General features: G+C 41.7%; 1 protein-coding gene across 4 annotated transcripts in view; it reads left to right on the top strand.

Moving 5' to 3' along the window:
* The window catches only part of CACNB3 (calcium voltage-gated channel auxiliary subunit beta 3), a 223,442-nt gene extending 212,262 nt beyond the window's left edge, over positions 1-11,180 (top strand). For 3 of the 4 annotated variants that reach the window (XM_056562249.1, XM_056562248.1, XM_056562247.1), the window contains exons 11-13: positions 2,672-2,767; positions 7,447-7,605; positions 7,827-11,178. In XM_056562249.1, coding sequence (XP_056418224.1) covers positions 2,672-2,767; positions 7,447-7,605; positions 7,827-8,141 — 570 coding nt within the window. In that variant the 3' untranslated portion in view covers positions 8,142-11,178. Of the gene's footprint in view, positions 1-2,671; positions 2,768-7,446; positions 7,606-7,826 lie in introns of all 4 variants that reach the window. The other variant, XM_056562250.1, reaches the window with a different exon arrangement.
* Positions 11,181-20,360: the final 9,180 nt, after the last annotated feature.

Genomic DNA, 20,360 nt, shown 5'->3' on the forward strand with positions numbered 1-20,360 from the left:
TGTGTTAGGCTACAGTCAAATCACAAATTTAACATACGGTTTTGTATAAAAAAAAAACCTGACAAAACCGTATGTTAAACTAGTGCTGGGCGGTATGACCAAAAATGGATGTCACTGTATTTTTCCAAATTATGGCGGTTTCACGGTATATAACGGTATTTTTTTTTTCACTCATTCCCAATAACAGAAAGTGCTGTGTATGTACCAGCTCATACATGAAGGTCCTGTAACTCATCCATCTTGTATATGTAGGTATTGTCCCAAACCCCAAGTGCGCTTTCACTCCTTCCTCAGGGAGCTACTATGTAGAGCCCTGCACGGAACTGGTTTTTCAATCCTGCTCCCGGTAACTTTTTTGACCAATCCCGCTAAAATGTTATTTGTCCAATCCCGCCCGCTCCCGCTAACATAGGAATGTACTTACACTAGAGTGCAATGCTCTGTACATACTCCCCAGCTATAGCGGTGTGTGTAGTACATTCCTATACATGGGGAAGGGGGGTGTATGTGCAGAGCATTGCACTCTAGTGTGTGTACAGATGTGAATAGCAGTGACTGTGCAGACTCAGAGGCCCTAAGTCACTGACCGATGCAATGCTCTGCACATACCTGCCCTACGGGGATGTATGAGGGCTAATTTTTGCTCTGTGGTCTGTACTTTTTATCGGTACCATTTTTGTTTCAATGGGACTTTTAGATTGCTTTTTATAAAAAGAAATTTTTATGGCATATGAAGTGACCAAAAAAACGCAATTTTGGACTTTTGCATTTTTTTTACGTATACACGATCGACCGTGCAATTTAATTAACATTATTTTTTTATAGTTCAGACATTAACACCCGCGGCGATACCACATACTTTATTTTTTTTTTCTCTACATTATTTTAGTTAAAAAATGGGAAAGGTTCAAGCTTTCATTAGGGAAGGGGTAAATGGGAAGGAGTTTTAAAAAAATGAACACTTTTTTATTACACTTTTTTACTTTTTGTTATAGCTCCCATAGGGTATGTGCAGACTGAAGAGCATTGCATCCTAGGGTCTGTACAAGACCCTACGGTGCAATGCTCTGCAGTCTGCACATACCCCTATGTGTATAGCCATGTGTGTATGTACATTCCTATACAGGTGGGGGTATGTGCAGAGCATTGCACCCTTGCCTGAAGTACAGACTAGGGTGCAATGCTCTGCACATACCCCCACCTGTATAGGAATTTACACACACACTGCTATACACATGGGAGGGTATGTGCAGACTGCAGAGCATTGCACCCTAAGGTCTGTAGAAGACACTAGGGTGCAATGCTCTTTCTGTAGTCTACGCTGCACATACCCCCCATGTGTATAGCAGTGCAGAGCAGACTGCAGACACAGATGGGAGGATCGCCGACCGCCAGGGCCACAGCATAGCGTACAACGAGTGTGTGCTCTGGAAGATTAAAATTTTTACCTTGTGAAAGGGGCGGGCGGCGGCACTGGCAGCTGACGATTGCAGACGGTGGTTTGAGGTGGAAATTTGCCCTGCACTACTGCGGCCACAGGAGGAGACAGTTAGGAGGAGCAGCAGCCCCACCCTAGTGAGTGATTGGGGAATGTACCCAGAGGGTGGGGCTGGCACTGAGTCTGCTGCTGCTGCAGAGTCTGAGGCTGCTGCTGGACTTGCGGGACTGGCAGGCATAGCGCCTAACCACCTGCCCGCAGCCTCCTGACCGGTATTGCGGTATATGAAAAATTCACATCATGGAACAAAAAAAATGGTATTCGGTATAAACCGGTATACCGCCCAGCACTATGTTAAACCATACACAGTTCTTTATAAAGGTCGGGACTCCCGCAGCCAGGGAATGTTCAATAGCCGTCTGTGGTACTACTACTATTACTGACTCCCATGATGGGAGTAGTAGTACCGCAGCACTGAGGGACAGCTACTGCACATCCCTCGTCTGCGGGAGCACGTGTACTACTACTCCCATCATGGAAAAGTATGTTCCATGTTGGGAGTAATAGTACCAGTGCTGAGAAACAGATCATACAGGGTCTGACTCCTGAGACATGATATGATCTTAACTTATAAACCAGGGAAGCGGTTGGCAACCAGCCAGCTCCCCGGCAGGGATTATAAAATCTCTTCATATTCCCTGTCGGGATCTTTGATTGGTTGGTACCGATTGACCAGTCAGGGATCCCAGTGGGAAAGATGAAGTTAAAGTGCAGAAATGTTATAATCTCTGCCTGGGAGCCGGCCGGCTTGAGAACGGAGCCTCATGCCGACCACTTCCCTGGTTTATAAGTTATAATCGCAGCTGATCAAATAGAAAACCGTGTACGCCAACTGTAAAACTAAATTGTGATGTGAAAGCACCATTAGATATGTTTCTCAGAGAATGTTGAAGGCTCTGATATTAATCATTACATTTTGCTCACAAAAGACAACAGATCTTGAGCTAGAAATAATGCGCTTAATATGTATCGGTGAGAGCGCCTCCTCAGGGGACAGCTGCCCAAATGTTAACAGTATTTTAAGTTTATAGCTCTAGTGTCAGCAAAGCGGCTTCTGTAAGAGACAATGCGATGCCGTCCAGATTTGCTTTTTGTGCACTAATGCATTTGCTTATGTGCCAGACAGCTAGAGGAAACACTCTGTCCTCAATAATCTATGCCGGTTTCTTTTAGGTGCTGCAGAGACTAATAAAGTCCAGGGGAAAATCTCAAGTTAAACACCTCAATGTCCAGATGCTAGCAGCTGACAAATTAATACAGTGCCCTCCGGTAAGAAAGGAGATGACATGGCTTAGACTGGGTTCACATAACAATTCATGCCTCTGAGGTACACATGCATTAATTAAATGGGGTCCGTCCCAATCTGAACAGCCGATGTACAAGAGTCTGCCAACGTATAGTGCTCAGATCGGCACGGACCCCGTTCAGTTCATTCACCTGAATGTAGTCACCTAGTGTCTAGGTCATTTTTCAAGTGTATCCTAGTTTTGGCATGAACTGAAAGCATGGTTTGCTGTTCTTTTCAGTTTCAGCCAAGACTCTGATAAGCTCGGAAAATGACCCTAACAAGGTCACTAGGTAGACACTTAGGGGGAGATTCATCAAAACCTGTGCAGAAGGAAAATTGACCAGTTGCCCATAGCAACCAATCAGATCACCAAAATCAACGAATTTAAGGCAACAGTCTGTAAAATTATAAATTTTTAATTTGGATGAGCAATAAAGGGAGGACAAACTTTGAAATTTCATGCAATTTAGGATAGATGGATAGAAGGGATGACCAAATGTGAAACAATGTGTTTGGTAGAAAATAAGATAAGAGTTAAAAAAAAAAAAATTGTTTTGTTTTTTTGCATGGCGCCCCCTCCCATAGACTTTGAGGGGGCGTGGCCTGATGTCACGAAGGGGCATGGCCAACCCCTGCAGCGCGCACACAGCATTCGGAACTAAATGTTCCGAATGCTGGCAAGTAGTAGAGTACTTTACACTGTAAAGTCAGAGGTTTGAAGGGGGGGGGGGGAGGGGGGTTATAATTGTAAGAAATGTTGTATTTTTTATATAATTATGTTGTGGTGTGATAATTATTAAAAAACGTGATCGCTTCTTTAATTTGCTATGGGCAACTTTTCTTCTGCAAAGGTTATGATAAATCTCTCCTAAATAAAGTGTATTGATCTCTGCCATGCTCTTATTATAGCATGTTATCCACCATTTATAGACAAATACATGTTCATACTATTTTATTTATACTTTTATTAATGTATATTGTGTATCATGTCTTCTGTAAAGTTTTACTTCCATTTACTGATGAAAGGTTTAGAGGACCTTGATAATCTGGGAGATTATATACTGGAACATATTAAGAGACCTATACCAAAATTCTAAACTGTGCTCCTCCTTATTGTTTCCTTATTGTGGAGTAGGGGAATACAAGCTTATTTGCCCTTGCTTCCTACAAGAAATGAGTATAGGAAGGAGAAGAGTGACAGGTTTTTCTCTTCCTCTGCTAAGACAAGAGGAATAAGGCCAAACTTGGCAACCAAAATGTAATAAGTAACATGTATTTAAAAACAAAATTAATAAACAATTGTAAGAAAATAAGTGATACTCACCTGCCCAAGCCCACACCTCCTGAAGTCCCAACAGTGTCTGGTCCCTGCTAATAACTGCTTCCTAGTGTCCATCTTGACACAAGAAAATGGCCACTTTGCCAATCAATGGGTGCGGAGGGTCACAACTGTGGTGAGTGATTGGCTGAGCAGGCATTTCCTTCATGTCAAGACTGGACAGAAAGTGCTGTTTAGCATGGAACAAGCACAATCAAAATGTCACCGGTAAAGGCATACGCCCTTTTTAAATGATTTATCGATCACCAAACAACCCTGTAAATCATAATATCACCATTAAAACCTTGATTCAGCCTTGAAAAATATAGCCTTGATTCAGTTTATTCTTTGAAGGTGTACTCTGCCCCTAAAAATCTTATCCCCTATCTAAAGGATAGGGGATAAGATGTCTGATCACAGGGGTTCCACCGCTGGGGACCCCCGCGATCTCCCTGCTTCACCCGGCATTCGTTTAGAGCATCGGGTGCAGCACGGAGCCTCGTGACATCACGGCTGCACCCCCTCAATGCAAGCTTATGTGGTTGGGGGGGGGGGTTTCACGGCCATCACGCCCCCTCCCATAGACTTGCATTGAGGGGGCATGGCCTTAATGTCACAAGTGGGGTGTGACCGTGACGTCCTGAGCCTCCGCACAGCATTGCCAGTCATCCGGCACGTCTAGGGTGCCACAGCGCTGGGACCCCCGCGATTGGACATCTTATCCCCTATCCTTTGGATTGGGGATAAGATGTCTCGGGGTGGAGTACCCCTTTAAAGAATAAGCTGAGTCAAGGCTAGATTTTCAGTATAAAAGAGTGAAGAATTAACCCTGTTCTACTGCTATGTTGGCAAAAAAAACTCTAGAAGATAAAACTTGACTCTATTTAACAAGTGGTAGAGAGAGCACACAACACTTAACTGATGCCAATGCTTTTTGGGCACATCCAGCCCTTATTTAACAATTTGCTGTAACCACACCTGTTACGTAAAGCCAAGTTTTCGTTCTAGGCACTGGAGTTCTTAGTTTGCCTGAATTGCTACAATATGTTGTCCTCTGGATTTAGTGTGCATGCGCATTGTCTTATTATATTCTGATAGAAAAGCTCATGTATTTTCTTGAACTTTTGGGCAGAGATTAGTTCCATTCCATAGCTGTATAAACTACTGCTCAATTTCCCATTTAAGAGCAAAATTCACACCTAATATGCCATAGCAATGCTTGTTTTGCAGCCGATTGTGTTGCACGTAAAACATAAATGCTGTTTTCCCTAGAAAATTAATTCATTCTGAACGATGTTGAAAATGAGCAGCAAAAATGCAGCAGGCTGCGAGTCCTAGTTCACGCTGCTTTGTCACCGTTTTATGTTGTTTTAAAATACTTTAATGGGTTTGCAGAAGTTTTAATGGTTTTGTAGTATTGTCAGGGGATCCTGGCCAAGCTCCTTTATATTTTCTGTATTTAAATGTGCTGGCAGATAATATGGAAATAAATATTACCAGTTGAGTTGTGGTTATATGGTGTTGAAGTGTACCTGTACTTTCAAAGGAATTTTAAACCTGCAGGGTTTTGTTAGATTAACCCTCTGGTGTGTGTGGTGATAAGGTGGTGTTCTCACTGCAGTTAGTGAGCCTCTAAAAGTCCCCTCCGTGTTTCCCCGAAAATACACCCTACCCCGAAAATAAGCCCTAGCTGTATTATCGGGGTGGGCTGCAATATAAGCCCTACCCCGAAAATAAGACCTAGGCCAGTGGTCTTCAACCTGCGGACCTCCAGATGTTGCAAAACTACAACTCCCAGCATGCCCGGACGGCCAACTGCTGTCCGGGCATGCTGGGAGTTGTAGTTTTGCAACATCTGGAGGTCCGCAGGTTGAAGACCACTGACCCGGGCTGCAAATATTAAAAAACAAACTTTAACTTGCCTTCATCCTCCGTTGCTAAGGAACCGGCCTCCCTGTTCTCCGCTGCTCTTGCTGCTTCCTGGTGTTGGGACGTCTCAGAGCCTTCAGCCTATCACCGGCCGCAGCGATGTCCCGCCTCGGCCGATGATAGTCTGAGCGCATTGTCCTGTAAGGAGCCGGGGGCTTCTTACATGATAGTGGGCTCAGCCTATCATCGGCCGAGGCGGGACATCGCTGCGGCCGGTGATGGGCTGAAGGCTCTGTGACGTTCCCATCCCCAGGACCACAGCAAGAACAACGGAGGGACCATGAGGCCGGTTCCTTAGCAACGCGGGAACGGAGGACGAAAGTAAGTTAAAGTTTGTTTTTTAATATTTACAGCCCGAGCACAGGAATAGAAAGTACAGAGCAGCGGCTGATAAATATTTGGCAGGGGGGGAGAGAAGCACCGCTCGCGGGTGACATACGATTAGTCCCCCGATGTGGGGTGCAGCGCTGGGCTGATAAACCGGCAGGGGGGGGGGATGTTGGGGGGCAGAGCTGCACCCATCACATGATAATGATGGGGGTGGGGGGAGGGAAGTAAATACCATTAAATGTTGTTCAATTTACATACGGTACCGTAAATAAATAAGCCTTACCCTGAAAATGAGCCCTAGTGTGTTTTTGGTGACTAAAATTAATATAAGACCGGTCTTTTTTTCAGAGAAACACGGTAGCTATTTCTAATTCTCTGCATTTTTAGCAGCATGCCAAGAGCTGGACTGTTTGCCAGCAGTACTCACCCCTGGACTCCCTTCTCTGTTCATTCACAGGACAGCTCCCATTCTAAAGCTCTCCTCTATGACCTATTTAGTGCTGGAGAAAGTGTTCTGGACTGAACAGGCAGGCATTGTGTTGGGGAACACTTAGTTTAGTATTTTAGAAGGCATGTGGGGGCTAGGTCCTGTGTGAGCAGAAAGAGAACAACCAGCAGCTGGATGACAACAAACAAGGGGCAACATCAAAATAGTGACTTGATAATAAAAGGGATGAGGAGAGGGGATTTCAATCAGGAGGCGGCACTATGTACATAGGATGTAACACAAGTATTTACACCAGAAGCAGGTGCTCACAACTATACTGCAAAGATTCTCTGGAGGAGACAGATTGGCTCAACGTGCATGCACTCTGTCTATGCTCTCTCCTATGCATAACACAATTTAAGCTATCAATTGAAGTAGATTATCTGCTTTGACATTCCATTTCCTTGACCATTCTATATTAGCTAAACTTCAGTGCTCTGTGTTGGAGGATGCAGGCAGGTTAAAACAGGTTGTCAAAATCACATGACTTTATTTGTAATCACTTTTATCATTTGCACATTTTTGCACTGCTTTGTGCAATATGTACAGTATTTTCTATTACATTACATCTACTGAATACTTTTTTCTTACTTTAGGAACTGTTTGATGTAATTTTGGATGAGAATCAGCTGGAAGATGCATGTGAACACCTTGCAGAATACATGGAGGTGTACTGGAGAGCCACACATCACCCACTGCACCCACACACTGGCCAAAATCTAATGACTCCCCCCACTGCCATTCCTGGCCTACAGGTACAGTGACAAACATCATTGTGCACATCAAAAAGGGACTGCTATGTGACCCATCGCACCAAAGCTCAGATCACAAAAATTCTATTGATTTTATAAAAGTGCATAATGAATGTTTGCTTTTTATTACTTTAGCTGTATTTAAAGATGATTAATATATTTACGGCTTACTAGTATATTTGCTGATCAACTTGCATTTCATATGTCTATAACCCACTCAACAGAACCAGCAAATTCTCTCGGATCGAGCCAGTGAGCATTCTCCATTAGAGCGAGACAGCTTAATGCAGTCAGACGAGGCCAGTGAAACCTCCCGCAAAACCTGGACAGCCTCTTCCCAGAGGAGTTCCCGCCACATGGAGGATGAGTACTCAGATGCCTACCAGGACCTGTATCAGCCTCACCGACAACATAACAGTGGACTGCACAACACGAATGGCCATGACTCCCAGGATCGTCTTCTGGAACGAGACGCGGAGCAAAACCACAATGACAGGAACTGGCAGCGCAACCGTCCCTGGCCCAAAGACAGCTACTGAGTGGGGTCTCTTTGCACACACCCGTTAAACACATCCACACACTATTCCTGCATGGCAGTGCATGCCATGAGGCACAGCCACTAAGTGTAAATTCCAGGGTAGCGGCAAGAGTCAAGAATGCACTAAGAAGAAAAAGCAGCCTGCTCCTGATCTGCCATTTGCTTGGTATATTCTGCCTACAAAATGTAATGGCAGAAGGGCTGTTAAAGTAGTTGCACATATGCAGGACCTGGCTGCACTATAATACTGCAAAAAGCAGAGCCAAGACACAAAACCAGTTTTTGTGGTTTACAGGTAGAGGCAGTAATTTGCTGGAATTTGCGAATCAATCTAATTGGCCACTAAATCAGTTAATATTCCAGATTTTATGCGGTTGGCCTTATTGCATTTATTTTAAAGAGTTTTTTAAACACTGTAGCACCTGTACCAGTGGCGTTCTAGTGTTTACATGTATTGGGTCGCATACACGTTACAATTTTTTGTGAGTGCGAGCCAAAAGAGAACATCACAAGCTATGGTCTGTGGAAGGCAGTCAGGGATGGTGTGAGACAGAGTTTACAGAACAGGTCATGCAAAAAGGAGTATGGACACCCACAGCCTGTGAAGTGATGAGATCAACTTATCTCTTTCTAGGCAAGTCTGAAAAATCATGGGGCAATGTACTCTCCCCCATTCAAGGTCTACTCCATGTATGGAGTTTTATCACCACAAAATACTGCCCTTCAGGTACAATGCTCTTTCTCATATTTTTTTACAACACATATACATATAAAAACAAGTTACTGAGTGCTTTTACAAAATCACAAGAAGAGGTGACTACATTTCTAAAACACACAGCTTGCCTTAGGACTCCAAAATTAAAGGGAAATTGCATACCAGATGCCGTCATGGCTGTGGAATCATAGAACGATAAGTCAGCCTGGCTGAGCATGCTGTCAGTACTTATTTATGAAGGAAGCATAGACATCTGAGTAATCTACTGGACTATCAGCATTTACACACAAGACACTACATACTAGTGATTCCAGGAAGCTGCTCTAGGCATTGAGGCCCAAAGCCATGAGACCAAAACACTTGGCACTGTTCATTTTATTAAGATCAATTGGGAAGGAAACACATGTTGAGTTGCCATAGGTGCTGTGCTAAGTTTCCAGATACAAAAATGTGAATTGAGTGTTAGAGAGTGATGAAGGTTCCTCTTATCCTTTATATACAGTGAATGTCAGCTCATTGGGGTTTGCCATGTAGTGCACTGAGCAACTTAAAAACTTTTATTGGGTCGGTTACCTTCATATTTACATTTTCTGCCCAGACATATCATATAAGATAACATAATTACAGTGGTGTAACAGGACTGATTTGACATGTCAATATAGGAGCGATCCAACATGTCTACCCACTAGTTGGCAGCTCTTAGGAACCTCCTACTTAAAAGTAATTCTGTGGCTCTTGCATTTAATGTAAAAAATATTTTCCTGCCCCCCCGCCATGAAGCCCATTCTGCATCTGCCAGCTACTTACCTCCTATGATGTATTCATTTGGAGGAATCTACAATCACCGCCTTCTTGGCCTGTTACTTCTTGCACATTTGTAAATATCCTAAAGCACATGTATTGTTCTTAGCTTTATGCTGCTTGCAATCTTTTCCCACTTTGGTAAGTCCCCTATGGAAAGTTAGGAGTCTCTCAGTTAATCCATGTGTTAGACAAAACCACAAAACCCAGCATGATCATTAGTACGCCTAAAAAAAAGATTAGGGAGATGTAATCACACAGACCAGGACACATGGATAGTTTATTCTGACTGTACAAATCTTTATAATGTTTTATCATCAAACCACTCCTTCTGTAAGACTGTCTTGGCACTACCATGAATGCCAGGTATGTGGCATACTATCTAGAAAGAAGTATACTAACGCTATCCAACAGAGCCCATTAACTATAATTTGGTCCCTTTGGTTTCCTGCATAGGGTCCTTTGTTTTACCGGGCTAAATAGCGATGTGAAGAGTTCAATTTTGTCAGAGATTTTCTTACAAACATTAGTTGCAGATATTGTGAACACAGTTTAAAACAGTTCCATTTTGCAGACATAGGTGAGCAGCTTATTCTAGTAGAAAACTGACTTTATAAGTTTAATGGTTTCTCAATACTAAAGGGAAATATATAGTAGAGGCTTCGATAACACAGAGTTGACATAGGGCCCTTGCATCATATAATTTCTTTTAGGGTGCATGCACACCATGTTTTCACTCTACGGGTGCCGGATCCGGCTGGGGGAGGGGAAAACCGTGCGCTCCCGTACCCCAGCCGGACCGACGCCCTAATCCATTGACTTTAATGAGCCGACCGGAGTCACCGTTTTACTCCGGTCGGCTCATTTTTTACCCATATCCGGTTTTCTGACTGGACCTCAAAACATAGTATACTACGTTTTGAGGTCCGGTCAGAAAACCGGATACGTTTAGAGTGAAAAAGTGTTGTGCATGCACCCTTATATGCCTCCGATTTCATACAAGAGCAGTCAGATTCCTCCCAGATTAAAAAAAAAAAAAAAAAAAAGTTTTACCACTTGCAGGGACATGCTATGTGTATAAGCCCTTAGATCTAAGCTATTTGTTCTCGACAGGCTATGTTCACACACAGAGCCATATGTTTTTACAAAAATATGGCCTTTAAATCAAGTATTTGTTAAAAAATACTGAAATTTTTTATAATGTGTTCAATTAAAATCTGTGGTCACATTTTGTATATAAAAAAACTAAATCCGTAAGTCCTAATTGCCATTAAAATATTAAGCATGTTCATGATTTGTGCCCATTATTGACTTTTAATGGATGGGGGAAAAAAATTCTGATCATAAAATGGCAAAATAACATCTAAAAGAATGGTGGAAAAACTGTATTAAAAAAAATTAGCTTTTTTAAAGAAATTGTTGCATTATTCACAGCTACAAATACGACCAAAAATGTGTGAACATAGCCTTAAAGGGGTACTCCGCTGCTCAGCGCTTGGAACAAATTGTTCCGAACGCTGGCGCAGGGAGCTCGTGACGTCATAGCCCCGCCCCCTCAATGCAAGTCTATGGGAGGGGGCGTGACGGCTGTCACGCCCCCTCCCATAGACTTGCATTGAGGGGGTGGGGCTATGAAGTCACGAGCTACCGGCTCCAGCGTTCAGAACAGTTTCAAACGCTGATCAGCGGAGTACCCCTTTTAAAGTGAATTGCAACTAAACCTTTAACTGGTGCAAATTCAGTCAGCCGGATTGTTACCAAATTTTGTATATGTGATGGAACAATTCAATCGCCATAGAATGGAAATACAGAGAAGTGCTGAGAGTACTGTAGTGAAGGTAATCTTTGCACCATAAATCAGGTAGATAAGAAGGCCATTTAGTAGATATAAGGCCACATGCTTTATTTTAGGACATCTAGAAGGTGTCCTCATTTGGCTGCTCATATATAGGGCTAACATTCTGTACAATACGTTAAAGGGGTATTCCAGGAAAAAACTTTTTTATATATCAACTGGCTCCAGAAAGTTAAACAGATTTGTAAATTAAAAAATTGAATGTAGCCCGGACCTTCTAGGTGAGTAAATGAAATTAAATAATCGTGGATCGTGCTTCAATAATAATCAGTAATTTATTAAAAATATGAGTAAAATTAGGTACTTCTCACAGGGCCCTTGTGAGAAGAACATACATAAATAAAAGCAGCCTAACAATATAATTTATGCATAAGATAATTAGAACAATAATACTTGCAAAAAATTAGCTTCTGTTTTATAACAAAAAATTTACCAGACAAGCAATTTAAGCAAGATATGTTAATGAATTTTTTTGCTCTTATAGATATTCAGGGTAGATATGTCCCTTTTGCATGCAATATCAAACAGTCTGTGGTAATTAAAGATTATGTTACCGGTCTTTGTAATGGTAACCCGGGCAATAGGTGTTATTCCCGCAATGCCTGGGTGTCTGTGATGCATTGGGTCCTCTGTGCAGCGTTTCCAAACATAGGCGGCTTGGTCCAGTAGAGTCCGGGTGGGAGCGGTGGCAGTCACTGACGGCTGAGGCGCTGGCAGGCGCCGAAGATCACAATAGTGCCCGGGGACTGCTGGCGCTGGCGTGCGCTGGAGTTGGTGAATTCCTCTCCGCTAGCTGGTTGAGACCCTATACTGGATGCAGAGAGCTCGCCTCGTGTTGCCGGCGTCTGACGTCAGCTGTGGTCAGAGCCGGGATCACTGCATCGGGATGGATTTGTGTTGCTGGACCGGGTAGACAACGAAGTAAGAGCCCTGATGGTGGTACAGTTCATAAGAGGTAACCGGCCTTAAAGTTTGGGCACAGTTCTCCAAGAATAGTATTATGCCAGTTATTGTGCATAAACGACTAGACGCGTTTCAGGGTTGTATAATAAAACCCTTTCCTCAGTAGTCATAGTCATTATGACTGTTTGATATTGCATGCAAAAGGGACATATCTACCCTGAATATCTATAAGAGCAAAATAATTCATTAACATAACTTGCTTGTTTGGTACATTTTTTGTCATAAAATAGAAGCTAATTTTTTGCCAGTATTATTGTTCTAATTATCTTATGCATAAATTATATTGTTAGGCTGCTTTTATTTATGTATGTTCTTCTCACAAGGGCCCTGTGAGAAGTACCTAATTTTACTCATATTTTTAATAAATTACTAATATTATTGAAGCACGATCCACGATTATTTAATTTAATTTACTCACCTAGAAGGTCCGGGCTACATTCAATTTTTTGGTTTTCCCTTTTTAGCAATTAAGGTATAGTTGCTTGCCCAGTTTGACCTCGGTGTGTATTAATTGTGAGCTGCACATACCTATATATTTTTCTCAGATTTGTAAATTACTTCTATTAAAAAATCTTAATCCTTTCAGTACTTATGAGCTTCTGAAGTTAAGGATGTTCTTTTCTGTCTAAGTAATCTCTGATGACACCTGTCTCGGGAACCGGCCAGTTTAGAAGCAAATTCCCATAGCAAACCTCTTCTAAACTGGGCGTTTCCCGAGACACGTGTCATCAGAGATTACTTAGACAGAAAAGAACAACCTTAACTTTAGAAGCTCATAAGTACTGAAAGGATTAAGATTTTTTAATAAAAGTAATTTACAAATCTGTGTAACTTTCTGGAGCCAGTTGATATATAAAAAAAAGTTTTTTCCTGGATAACCCCTTTAAGATCTCTTCATAGCTTTTGTAGCTTCAGATCTCATTCAAGGGCAATAGAGAGAAATGGAATGTAACTTCATGGTCATCCCTGGTGGCTTCTTCCAAGCCATCCTTGATTTGAGATATTTCTGTTTGAGTATTGGATGAGATCCACCAATCAAGACTAGAAGGATGGGGAGAAGCTACCAGGGACCACCCAAAGTGCACATGGTTCAGGCAGCATGAAAGTGAGGATAGGTTCCTTTTAAGTGATAAAAGTCTGGCTATTTGCCTTTGTCACTAGAAGGAGCCTGGGTGTTTTCTGCATGCTGTTTTAGTATACCATGCAGTGTATAACCAGTATGCAGTGATTGGCTGCACAGTTTTTTATAGGGGTTTCCAGGAATAAATACAATAGCACCACACCTGTCTTCAGGCGGTGTGTGGTATTACAACGCTTTTCAATTTGCCTTATTAGAACGGAGCTGAAATATCACAAACTGGGAACAAGAATGCCACTATTTCTGGAAGAAAGCAGCTATGTTTTTGTAATCTTGGTTAGCCTCTGAGCAGGGGCCTTGGAGCTCTTCTCCCTATGAAGATATGTAGTTATTTTACACAGGATTTCGGACTTAGATTACAGAACTGAATAGCGCTCATGGATGGATATTTACTTTAAACTTTCTCATACAATTATTGGGTATACAGTGTAAACTCTTTGAGATGACCACCCAAAATTGCACAAAAAAAATGGTCTCCGAAAGAAGATGGCCTGCATGCATAATACATAGTGCAACCAAAATATTGGTTACAAAAGATCTGGTATGGACAAAAGGTGTGGTCTTCTTAAAGAGATGTATATTTTTACAAATAGATCCTCATCTGTACTTGTGATAACAGACCCACCAGACAATCAGCTGCTCTTCAGGTCCCCACCTCCCATCCAATACATAGTTTAAATACAGAAGATTTAGGTTCCGGTCAGAACTTCCACCCATTATATAACTTTGGGAATTTTACTCAGAAGCCCAGATATCCCTATATAGCCTTACATTAATGCACTCGTTCTATATGTAATATAAATACTAGAAGCCATATTTAATCCTAGAACAATGATACATGCTCAAGGTTTTGCTCATGCTCTGTCATATATACACATACATTTCTAGGCGTTGTCTGGGGCTAAATAATGTCTAGTTGTATAAACTTCATGATGCCCTCTGCAGTTTGGACCTGAAGCCAAGGGATCACACTGTATCAATGTCTTGATGTGTATTGATGTGTATCCATAGATTGTTTCCTCTGCTATGGGCTCATGCTCAGTTGCTTGTATAGCAATACACGGAGCATTAAAGGCTACGGCTGACTGCAGTTTCTATGGGCCAATATGTACAAGGAGTCCAAGGAGAATTCCTTTTTAACTTCTGTATGACTCAAAAATACTAAACACCTCCATTGCAGGCATAATGTAGGTGCTGTAGAAGGCGCATGCAGTTCTATGGAAGCCCCACTATGGCTCCATATAAACAGTCATAATAGGTCAAGGAAAATAGGTCAAATGTTTAGTCCTGGACTATCCCTTTTCAGGGTATCTTGCTCCTTATCACACGTTAGAATTCAGGCCGTAAAACACATTACATTGCATATTACTTAACTACTGTCCCTAGTCTGTGAATTAGGACTGTGCACACAGTCAAAGAGGACTGCCAACTATCGGCCAAACCCAACACTTTAATTGGGGCAGGCAGACCATTTGTATATTGTGTATAAGGACCCATTTATACTTGGTGCAGAAGAATCAAAGGAAAACAATGGGAAACTTCTGCACCAGAAATTCCAAAGCAGAATTATGCTCTAAAAATACAGTGAAGTAGGGCCTTAGGCTCCCTTAACACTTTGTGATGGGTGGCTCCTAGAGGATTTTGGTTTACCCCTACTCCCCATTTAAAACACAAGCTGAGCTGTGTGCATATATTCAGAGGGACAGGGGAGAGAACTACTGGCCATATGTGCATTTGCCCAACCGCTCTGTAATGGGTATGGCCAACTTTACACTGACCACAAGTGACAATAACCTAAAATACAGAGAACCTTGCAGTGACATGTACTCCTTTTATAAAGGTATAATGGGAAAAAAAAATACAATTAAACCACTTCAATAGACAGGGTAATCCTAATTGTCTATAGGGTGCACAGTCTAGGTACTAAAGTTGTTCTACTACTACATCCAAGGAAAGCACTTCTCTCTTCTCTTCTCCCCCATCCCTGCGATGCACATTACCTATGTTGTGGATACCGCAACTACCTGGGTTTGCCTCAGACACACAGACACTGCCAAAAGAGCTGCTAACCGAAGACAGTGTATGTAGTAGGAGATAGTGTTTTGGTAAGGGGGTAGTTTTGTATGGCTTCTAATCAGGAAAGGGCTTTCTTCTATAAATTGAGTAAGGCTAAGATTAGGAGATGTGGCAATAGCCTCATGACGTACCATATATATGCCAACAAAATTTGTACATATTTATAGCAAAGGGACATTGTATACGAACAAACCACTTTAGCCATAGGCTTACCACACTCGATCAGCTTTAAGTAGCAATTTTGCACAAGCAAATAATAGTAAACCTGTTCTCTTCTTAACAATCTAGGGCTAGTGCAATGAGAGAATTGTGTTCATTTCTGTCTGTTATTAATCGCCATTAAAGGGGTTCTCCACTGCCCTGTCTTCCGAAGCTCCACTCGCAGCGTCCGGAAGTTTATTACTCCGGACGCTGTGTGCAAGCTTCCGTGTTCGAGGCCGCCCCCTCGTGACGTCACGCCCGCCCCCTCAACGAATGTCTATGGGAAGGGGGCGCAACTGCTGTCACGCTCCCTTCCCATAGACTTTCGTTGAGGGGGCGGGCGTGACGTCACGAGGGGGCGGCCTCGAATACGGAAGCCTGCACACAGCGTCCGGAGTAATAAACTTCCGGACGCTGCGAGTGGAGCTTCGGAAGAAAGGGCAGTGGAGAACCCCTTTAAGGTCCATGTTTTGTACCTAGAACAAATCACAGGGAATCAAAAAGAATACACACAAAGGGCACAAGTACAACAAGTGCCAGTAGGTGGAAAAAATAGAATTTAAGCAGGAAAAACTGCATTGAAAAAAATTATTATATTCAGCTCTGAACTCCATTTTACACAGAGTTTGGTAATTTTGTAAATACACTTAATTGATTCTTGGTCCCGATTCAAAGCTGAAATCTCCCAGCATGCATTTCTGCCTCAGGTGCTCTGGTGATTAGCATTTTGGAAATGTCACCTTTTTACATGTCGTATTATGTAGGGAAAACTAAATTATATTCAGCAAAACTGGGATTGGTGTTTGTCAATAAACTTGTTTCCAACACCATCCAGAAGAGTTTCCAGAGTGGAAATATAAATATTGGTCCTGAGTATTTAAAAAAAAGATCGTAAGCTCTAACCTGTCGATCTCAAGTTGTAAAACTACAACTGCTAGCATGCCCAGAAAACTGTTGGCATTTTGCAACATGTTGGCCTATTCACACTGCATTTTTGAGTGGAATTCTCCTTAGAGATTCCTCTCGGAAATTCTGAAGGGAAGCAGCTACCCATTGTTTTCATTGTAATTCTGCTGCGCCGTGCACACTGCGGAATTTCTGTGACAGAAAACTCTGCTGCCAACATTAAAATCAGCACCCAAAAGAATGAACATGTGCATGTCCGAGTAGTTCTAGCGCAGACTGATTCAGTTAGGGAATTTCTCCAGGCGGAAAATTCTGCTGTGTGAATGGGCCCTTATAATTGTGCAACAGCTGGAGAGCCACAGGTTAGAGAGTGGGACCACTGCTCTGAAGTCTGCATCCTATGTATAAAAATGTAATATTTTCATTTGATGGAAACAATAAAAATAGCTGATGTAAGCCTTTGCATGCAAGGGGGTGGGGGGGATTCACGCCAGTATCCCCCTGACCTTGCAAAGATCAAAACAATTATAAACCGGGCATACATCCTGTTAATAAAAAGGTTACAGAATAAAACAGTGCCAAGGAAATGGGTGGGTATTGTGTTCCACTGAATATGTCGCTTTTTGCGTGGCACTAACTGTTTACCTTTTCATACACAGTCACATGTCAGAAAAAGTACTGCAGGGGCTTAAAAAAAATAAATAAATAAATATATATATATATATATATATATGATTTTTTAAATATATAAAACATGTATAAAAAATATATATGTATATATATATATATATACATATTTTTTTATACATGTTTTATATATTTAAAAAATCATATATATATATATATATATATATATATATATATATATATATATATTATTATTATTATTTTTTTTTATGTATTTATCCCAGAAAGCTGGCATAAGTGATACATTTGTAAATTTGCCCAATATAATGCTAGTAAAAATACACCCCATTGTAAGTTCCAAATTTTACATAAAACAATACTTAACCTCCCCCCAAATAATTTATAATACATAGTAGTACGTAATGTGTCCTTTTAAAAAAAAAAAGTACAAAGAAATATTGGAATGTGAGTGTGATGTAAGAGAACGAGCCTGTATCCATGCAAGTCATACAATGGACAAGATAGTCTTCCTGATTCTGTCACACTGTGGGTACTAGACATGCACTACGGTAGAACGTGTAGCGGGAGGTTTTTCTTTTCTACATGATGTATGTAGCTCGGTTAATTTCCTGTGTTCTTTCATGCGTCGGTTCGATATTCTGTAGGAACTCTCGTAGCCTTAGGGCCCCTTAGCCTATATCCAGCTCTGCTTCCATTGTATCAATCCACTGACGTCAAGCAGATGGTTCACTTCACCTTTTGTCATTCTCTTCCTTACATCCCCCTTGGCGGCTCCTGCTCTTGATTACATTACGGCTTAGTATTTTTCGCTATGACTATGAACGGCCCTCGTGACGCCTGTCGCTGAACACTCTATACACGAACAAGGTGTCCGGAAAAAAAACGGATAAGTGCAGGGTTAACTCTAACCAATTTCAACCTACTGCTGCGGGACTGACTATTCTGTATATCGTATCTATTACCAGAGCGCTCGCTCTTCGTGCTGGATCAATCAGGAGTGCGATTACCATTCAGGAATTGTGCAAAAAATCTACTTTTTTTTTCCATTGTCAAAGCATGTTTAATTTGTACAGTAATGTTCCTTTCTGTCCATGTACCACTGGCAGAGCACTGCGCACTGTAGCATAGAACAAATGACACTCATTTACTCTTGAAAAGCTTTGGAAGGGGCCCGTAATTTAAGTGAACCGGCTACCTAGATATAGCAGAGGCAGCCATATTGCTTGCATAAAACCTCTTGAGCTTAAAGGGGTTATCCAGGATGAAAATAATGAGAGTTGATCTCTTACAAAAATAGCGCCACCCCTGTCCTCATGTTATGTAGGGCATTACAACTTGGCTGCATTTCTTTCAATGAAACAGCTGCAATACCACAAACAACCTGAGGACAAGTGTGGTGCTGTGTTTTTCTGTTCCTGGATAACCCCTTTAAGGGTCTATTCACTTGTACAGTATTCTGCGCAGATTTGATGCAAATCCTGCGCATAAAATCTGCGCATAAAATCTGCACAGAATACTGTACGTGTGAATAGACCATCAGGCAGTGTTTCCCAACCAGGGTGTCTCTAGCCATTGCAAAACTACAACTCCCACCATGCCCGGACAGCCTTCGGCTGTCCAGGCATGCTGGGAGTTGTAGTTTTGCAACAGCTGGAGGCACCCTAGTTGAGAAACGCTAGCTTAAAGGGGTACTCCGGTGGAAAACTTTTTTTTTTTTTTTTTTATCAACTGGTGGCAGAAAGTTAAACAGATTTGTAAATGACTTCTATTAAAAAAAATCTTAATCCTTCCATTACTTATTAGCTGCTGCCTACTACAGAGGAAATGACATCATGACCACAGTGCTCTCTGCTGACATCTCTGTCCATTTTAGGAACTGTCCAGATCAGCATATGTTTGCTATGGGGATTTTCTCCTACTCTGGACAGTTCTTAAAATGGACAGAGATGTCAGCAGAGAGCTCTGTGTTCCAAAAAGAAAATAATTTCTTCTGTAGTATCCAGCAGCTAATAAGTACTGGAAGGATTAAGATTTTTTTTCAATAGAAGTAATTTACAAATCTGTATAGAAAAATATTGCCCAGACCTTCCAAGGTAGTGTGATTGATTAAATAGACAAAAGGGCCCTTGTGAGGAGTAATGCACTATACATTTTAAATAAATAACCATTGAATTATTATTGGAGTACGACCCAGTTATCTATTGTCTATTTAATCAATCACACTACCTTGGAAGGTCCGGGCAATATTTTTCTATACATATTTCGTTATTTTTTGCAGCTGTGGTATAGTTGCATGCCCTGTTGACCTCAGGTAGGGTTTACGCATTAATTGTGAGCTGCATTTGCACCTTTTTTCCTTTTCTTCTAATTTACAAATCTGTTTAACTTTCTGGCACCATTTGATAAAAAAAAAAAAAAGTTTTCCATTGGAGTACCCCTTTTAAGGTCTTGTATCTCAGCTTTGTATTCCCTTCTTCCTTAAATCCAGTACGGTTTGCTAAATGGCATGGCATGGCTGTTGGCATGTGTCTCTGCCAAGCTGCTCCGTGCTGAACTGCAAAGTCATAGGAGTCAGGATGGTTGCTAAGGAAACACTGCCTAGCAACAGCTATTTTATATGGAGTTGTCACACACTCTTCATAGCGACCAGTATGGCCTGGTTATTAGGCCTTCAGTTAAAGGAGTTGTCTTGTTTGGAAATGCCATTTATATAGACCCTTTCAGGGAATTCTGAGTTTAGAGGGGGGTCCTTCGTCAAAGGTTTGGGGGGGGGGGAGATTCATCAAGACCTGTGCTGAGGAAAAGTTTAATAGTTGCCCGTAGCAACGAATCGGCTCACTTTTACATTTTTCAGAGGCCCTTTCAAAAATTAAAGAAGCGATCTGATGTGTTGCTATGGGCAACTTGTAGACTTGAG

This window comes from Hyla sarda, chromosome 2 (genome assembly GCF_029499605.1).
Source record: "Hyla sarda isolate aHylSar1 chromosome 2, aHylSar1.hap1, whole genome shotgun sequence".
Lineage (NCBI taxonomy): Eukaryota > Metazoa > Chordata > Amphibia > Anura > Hylidae > Hyla > Hyla sarda.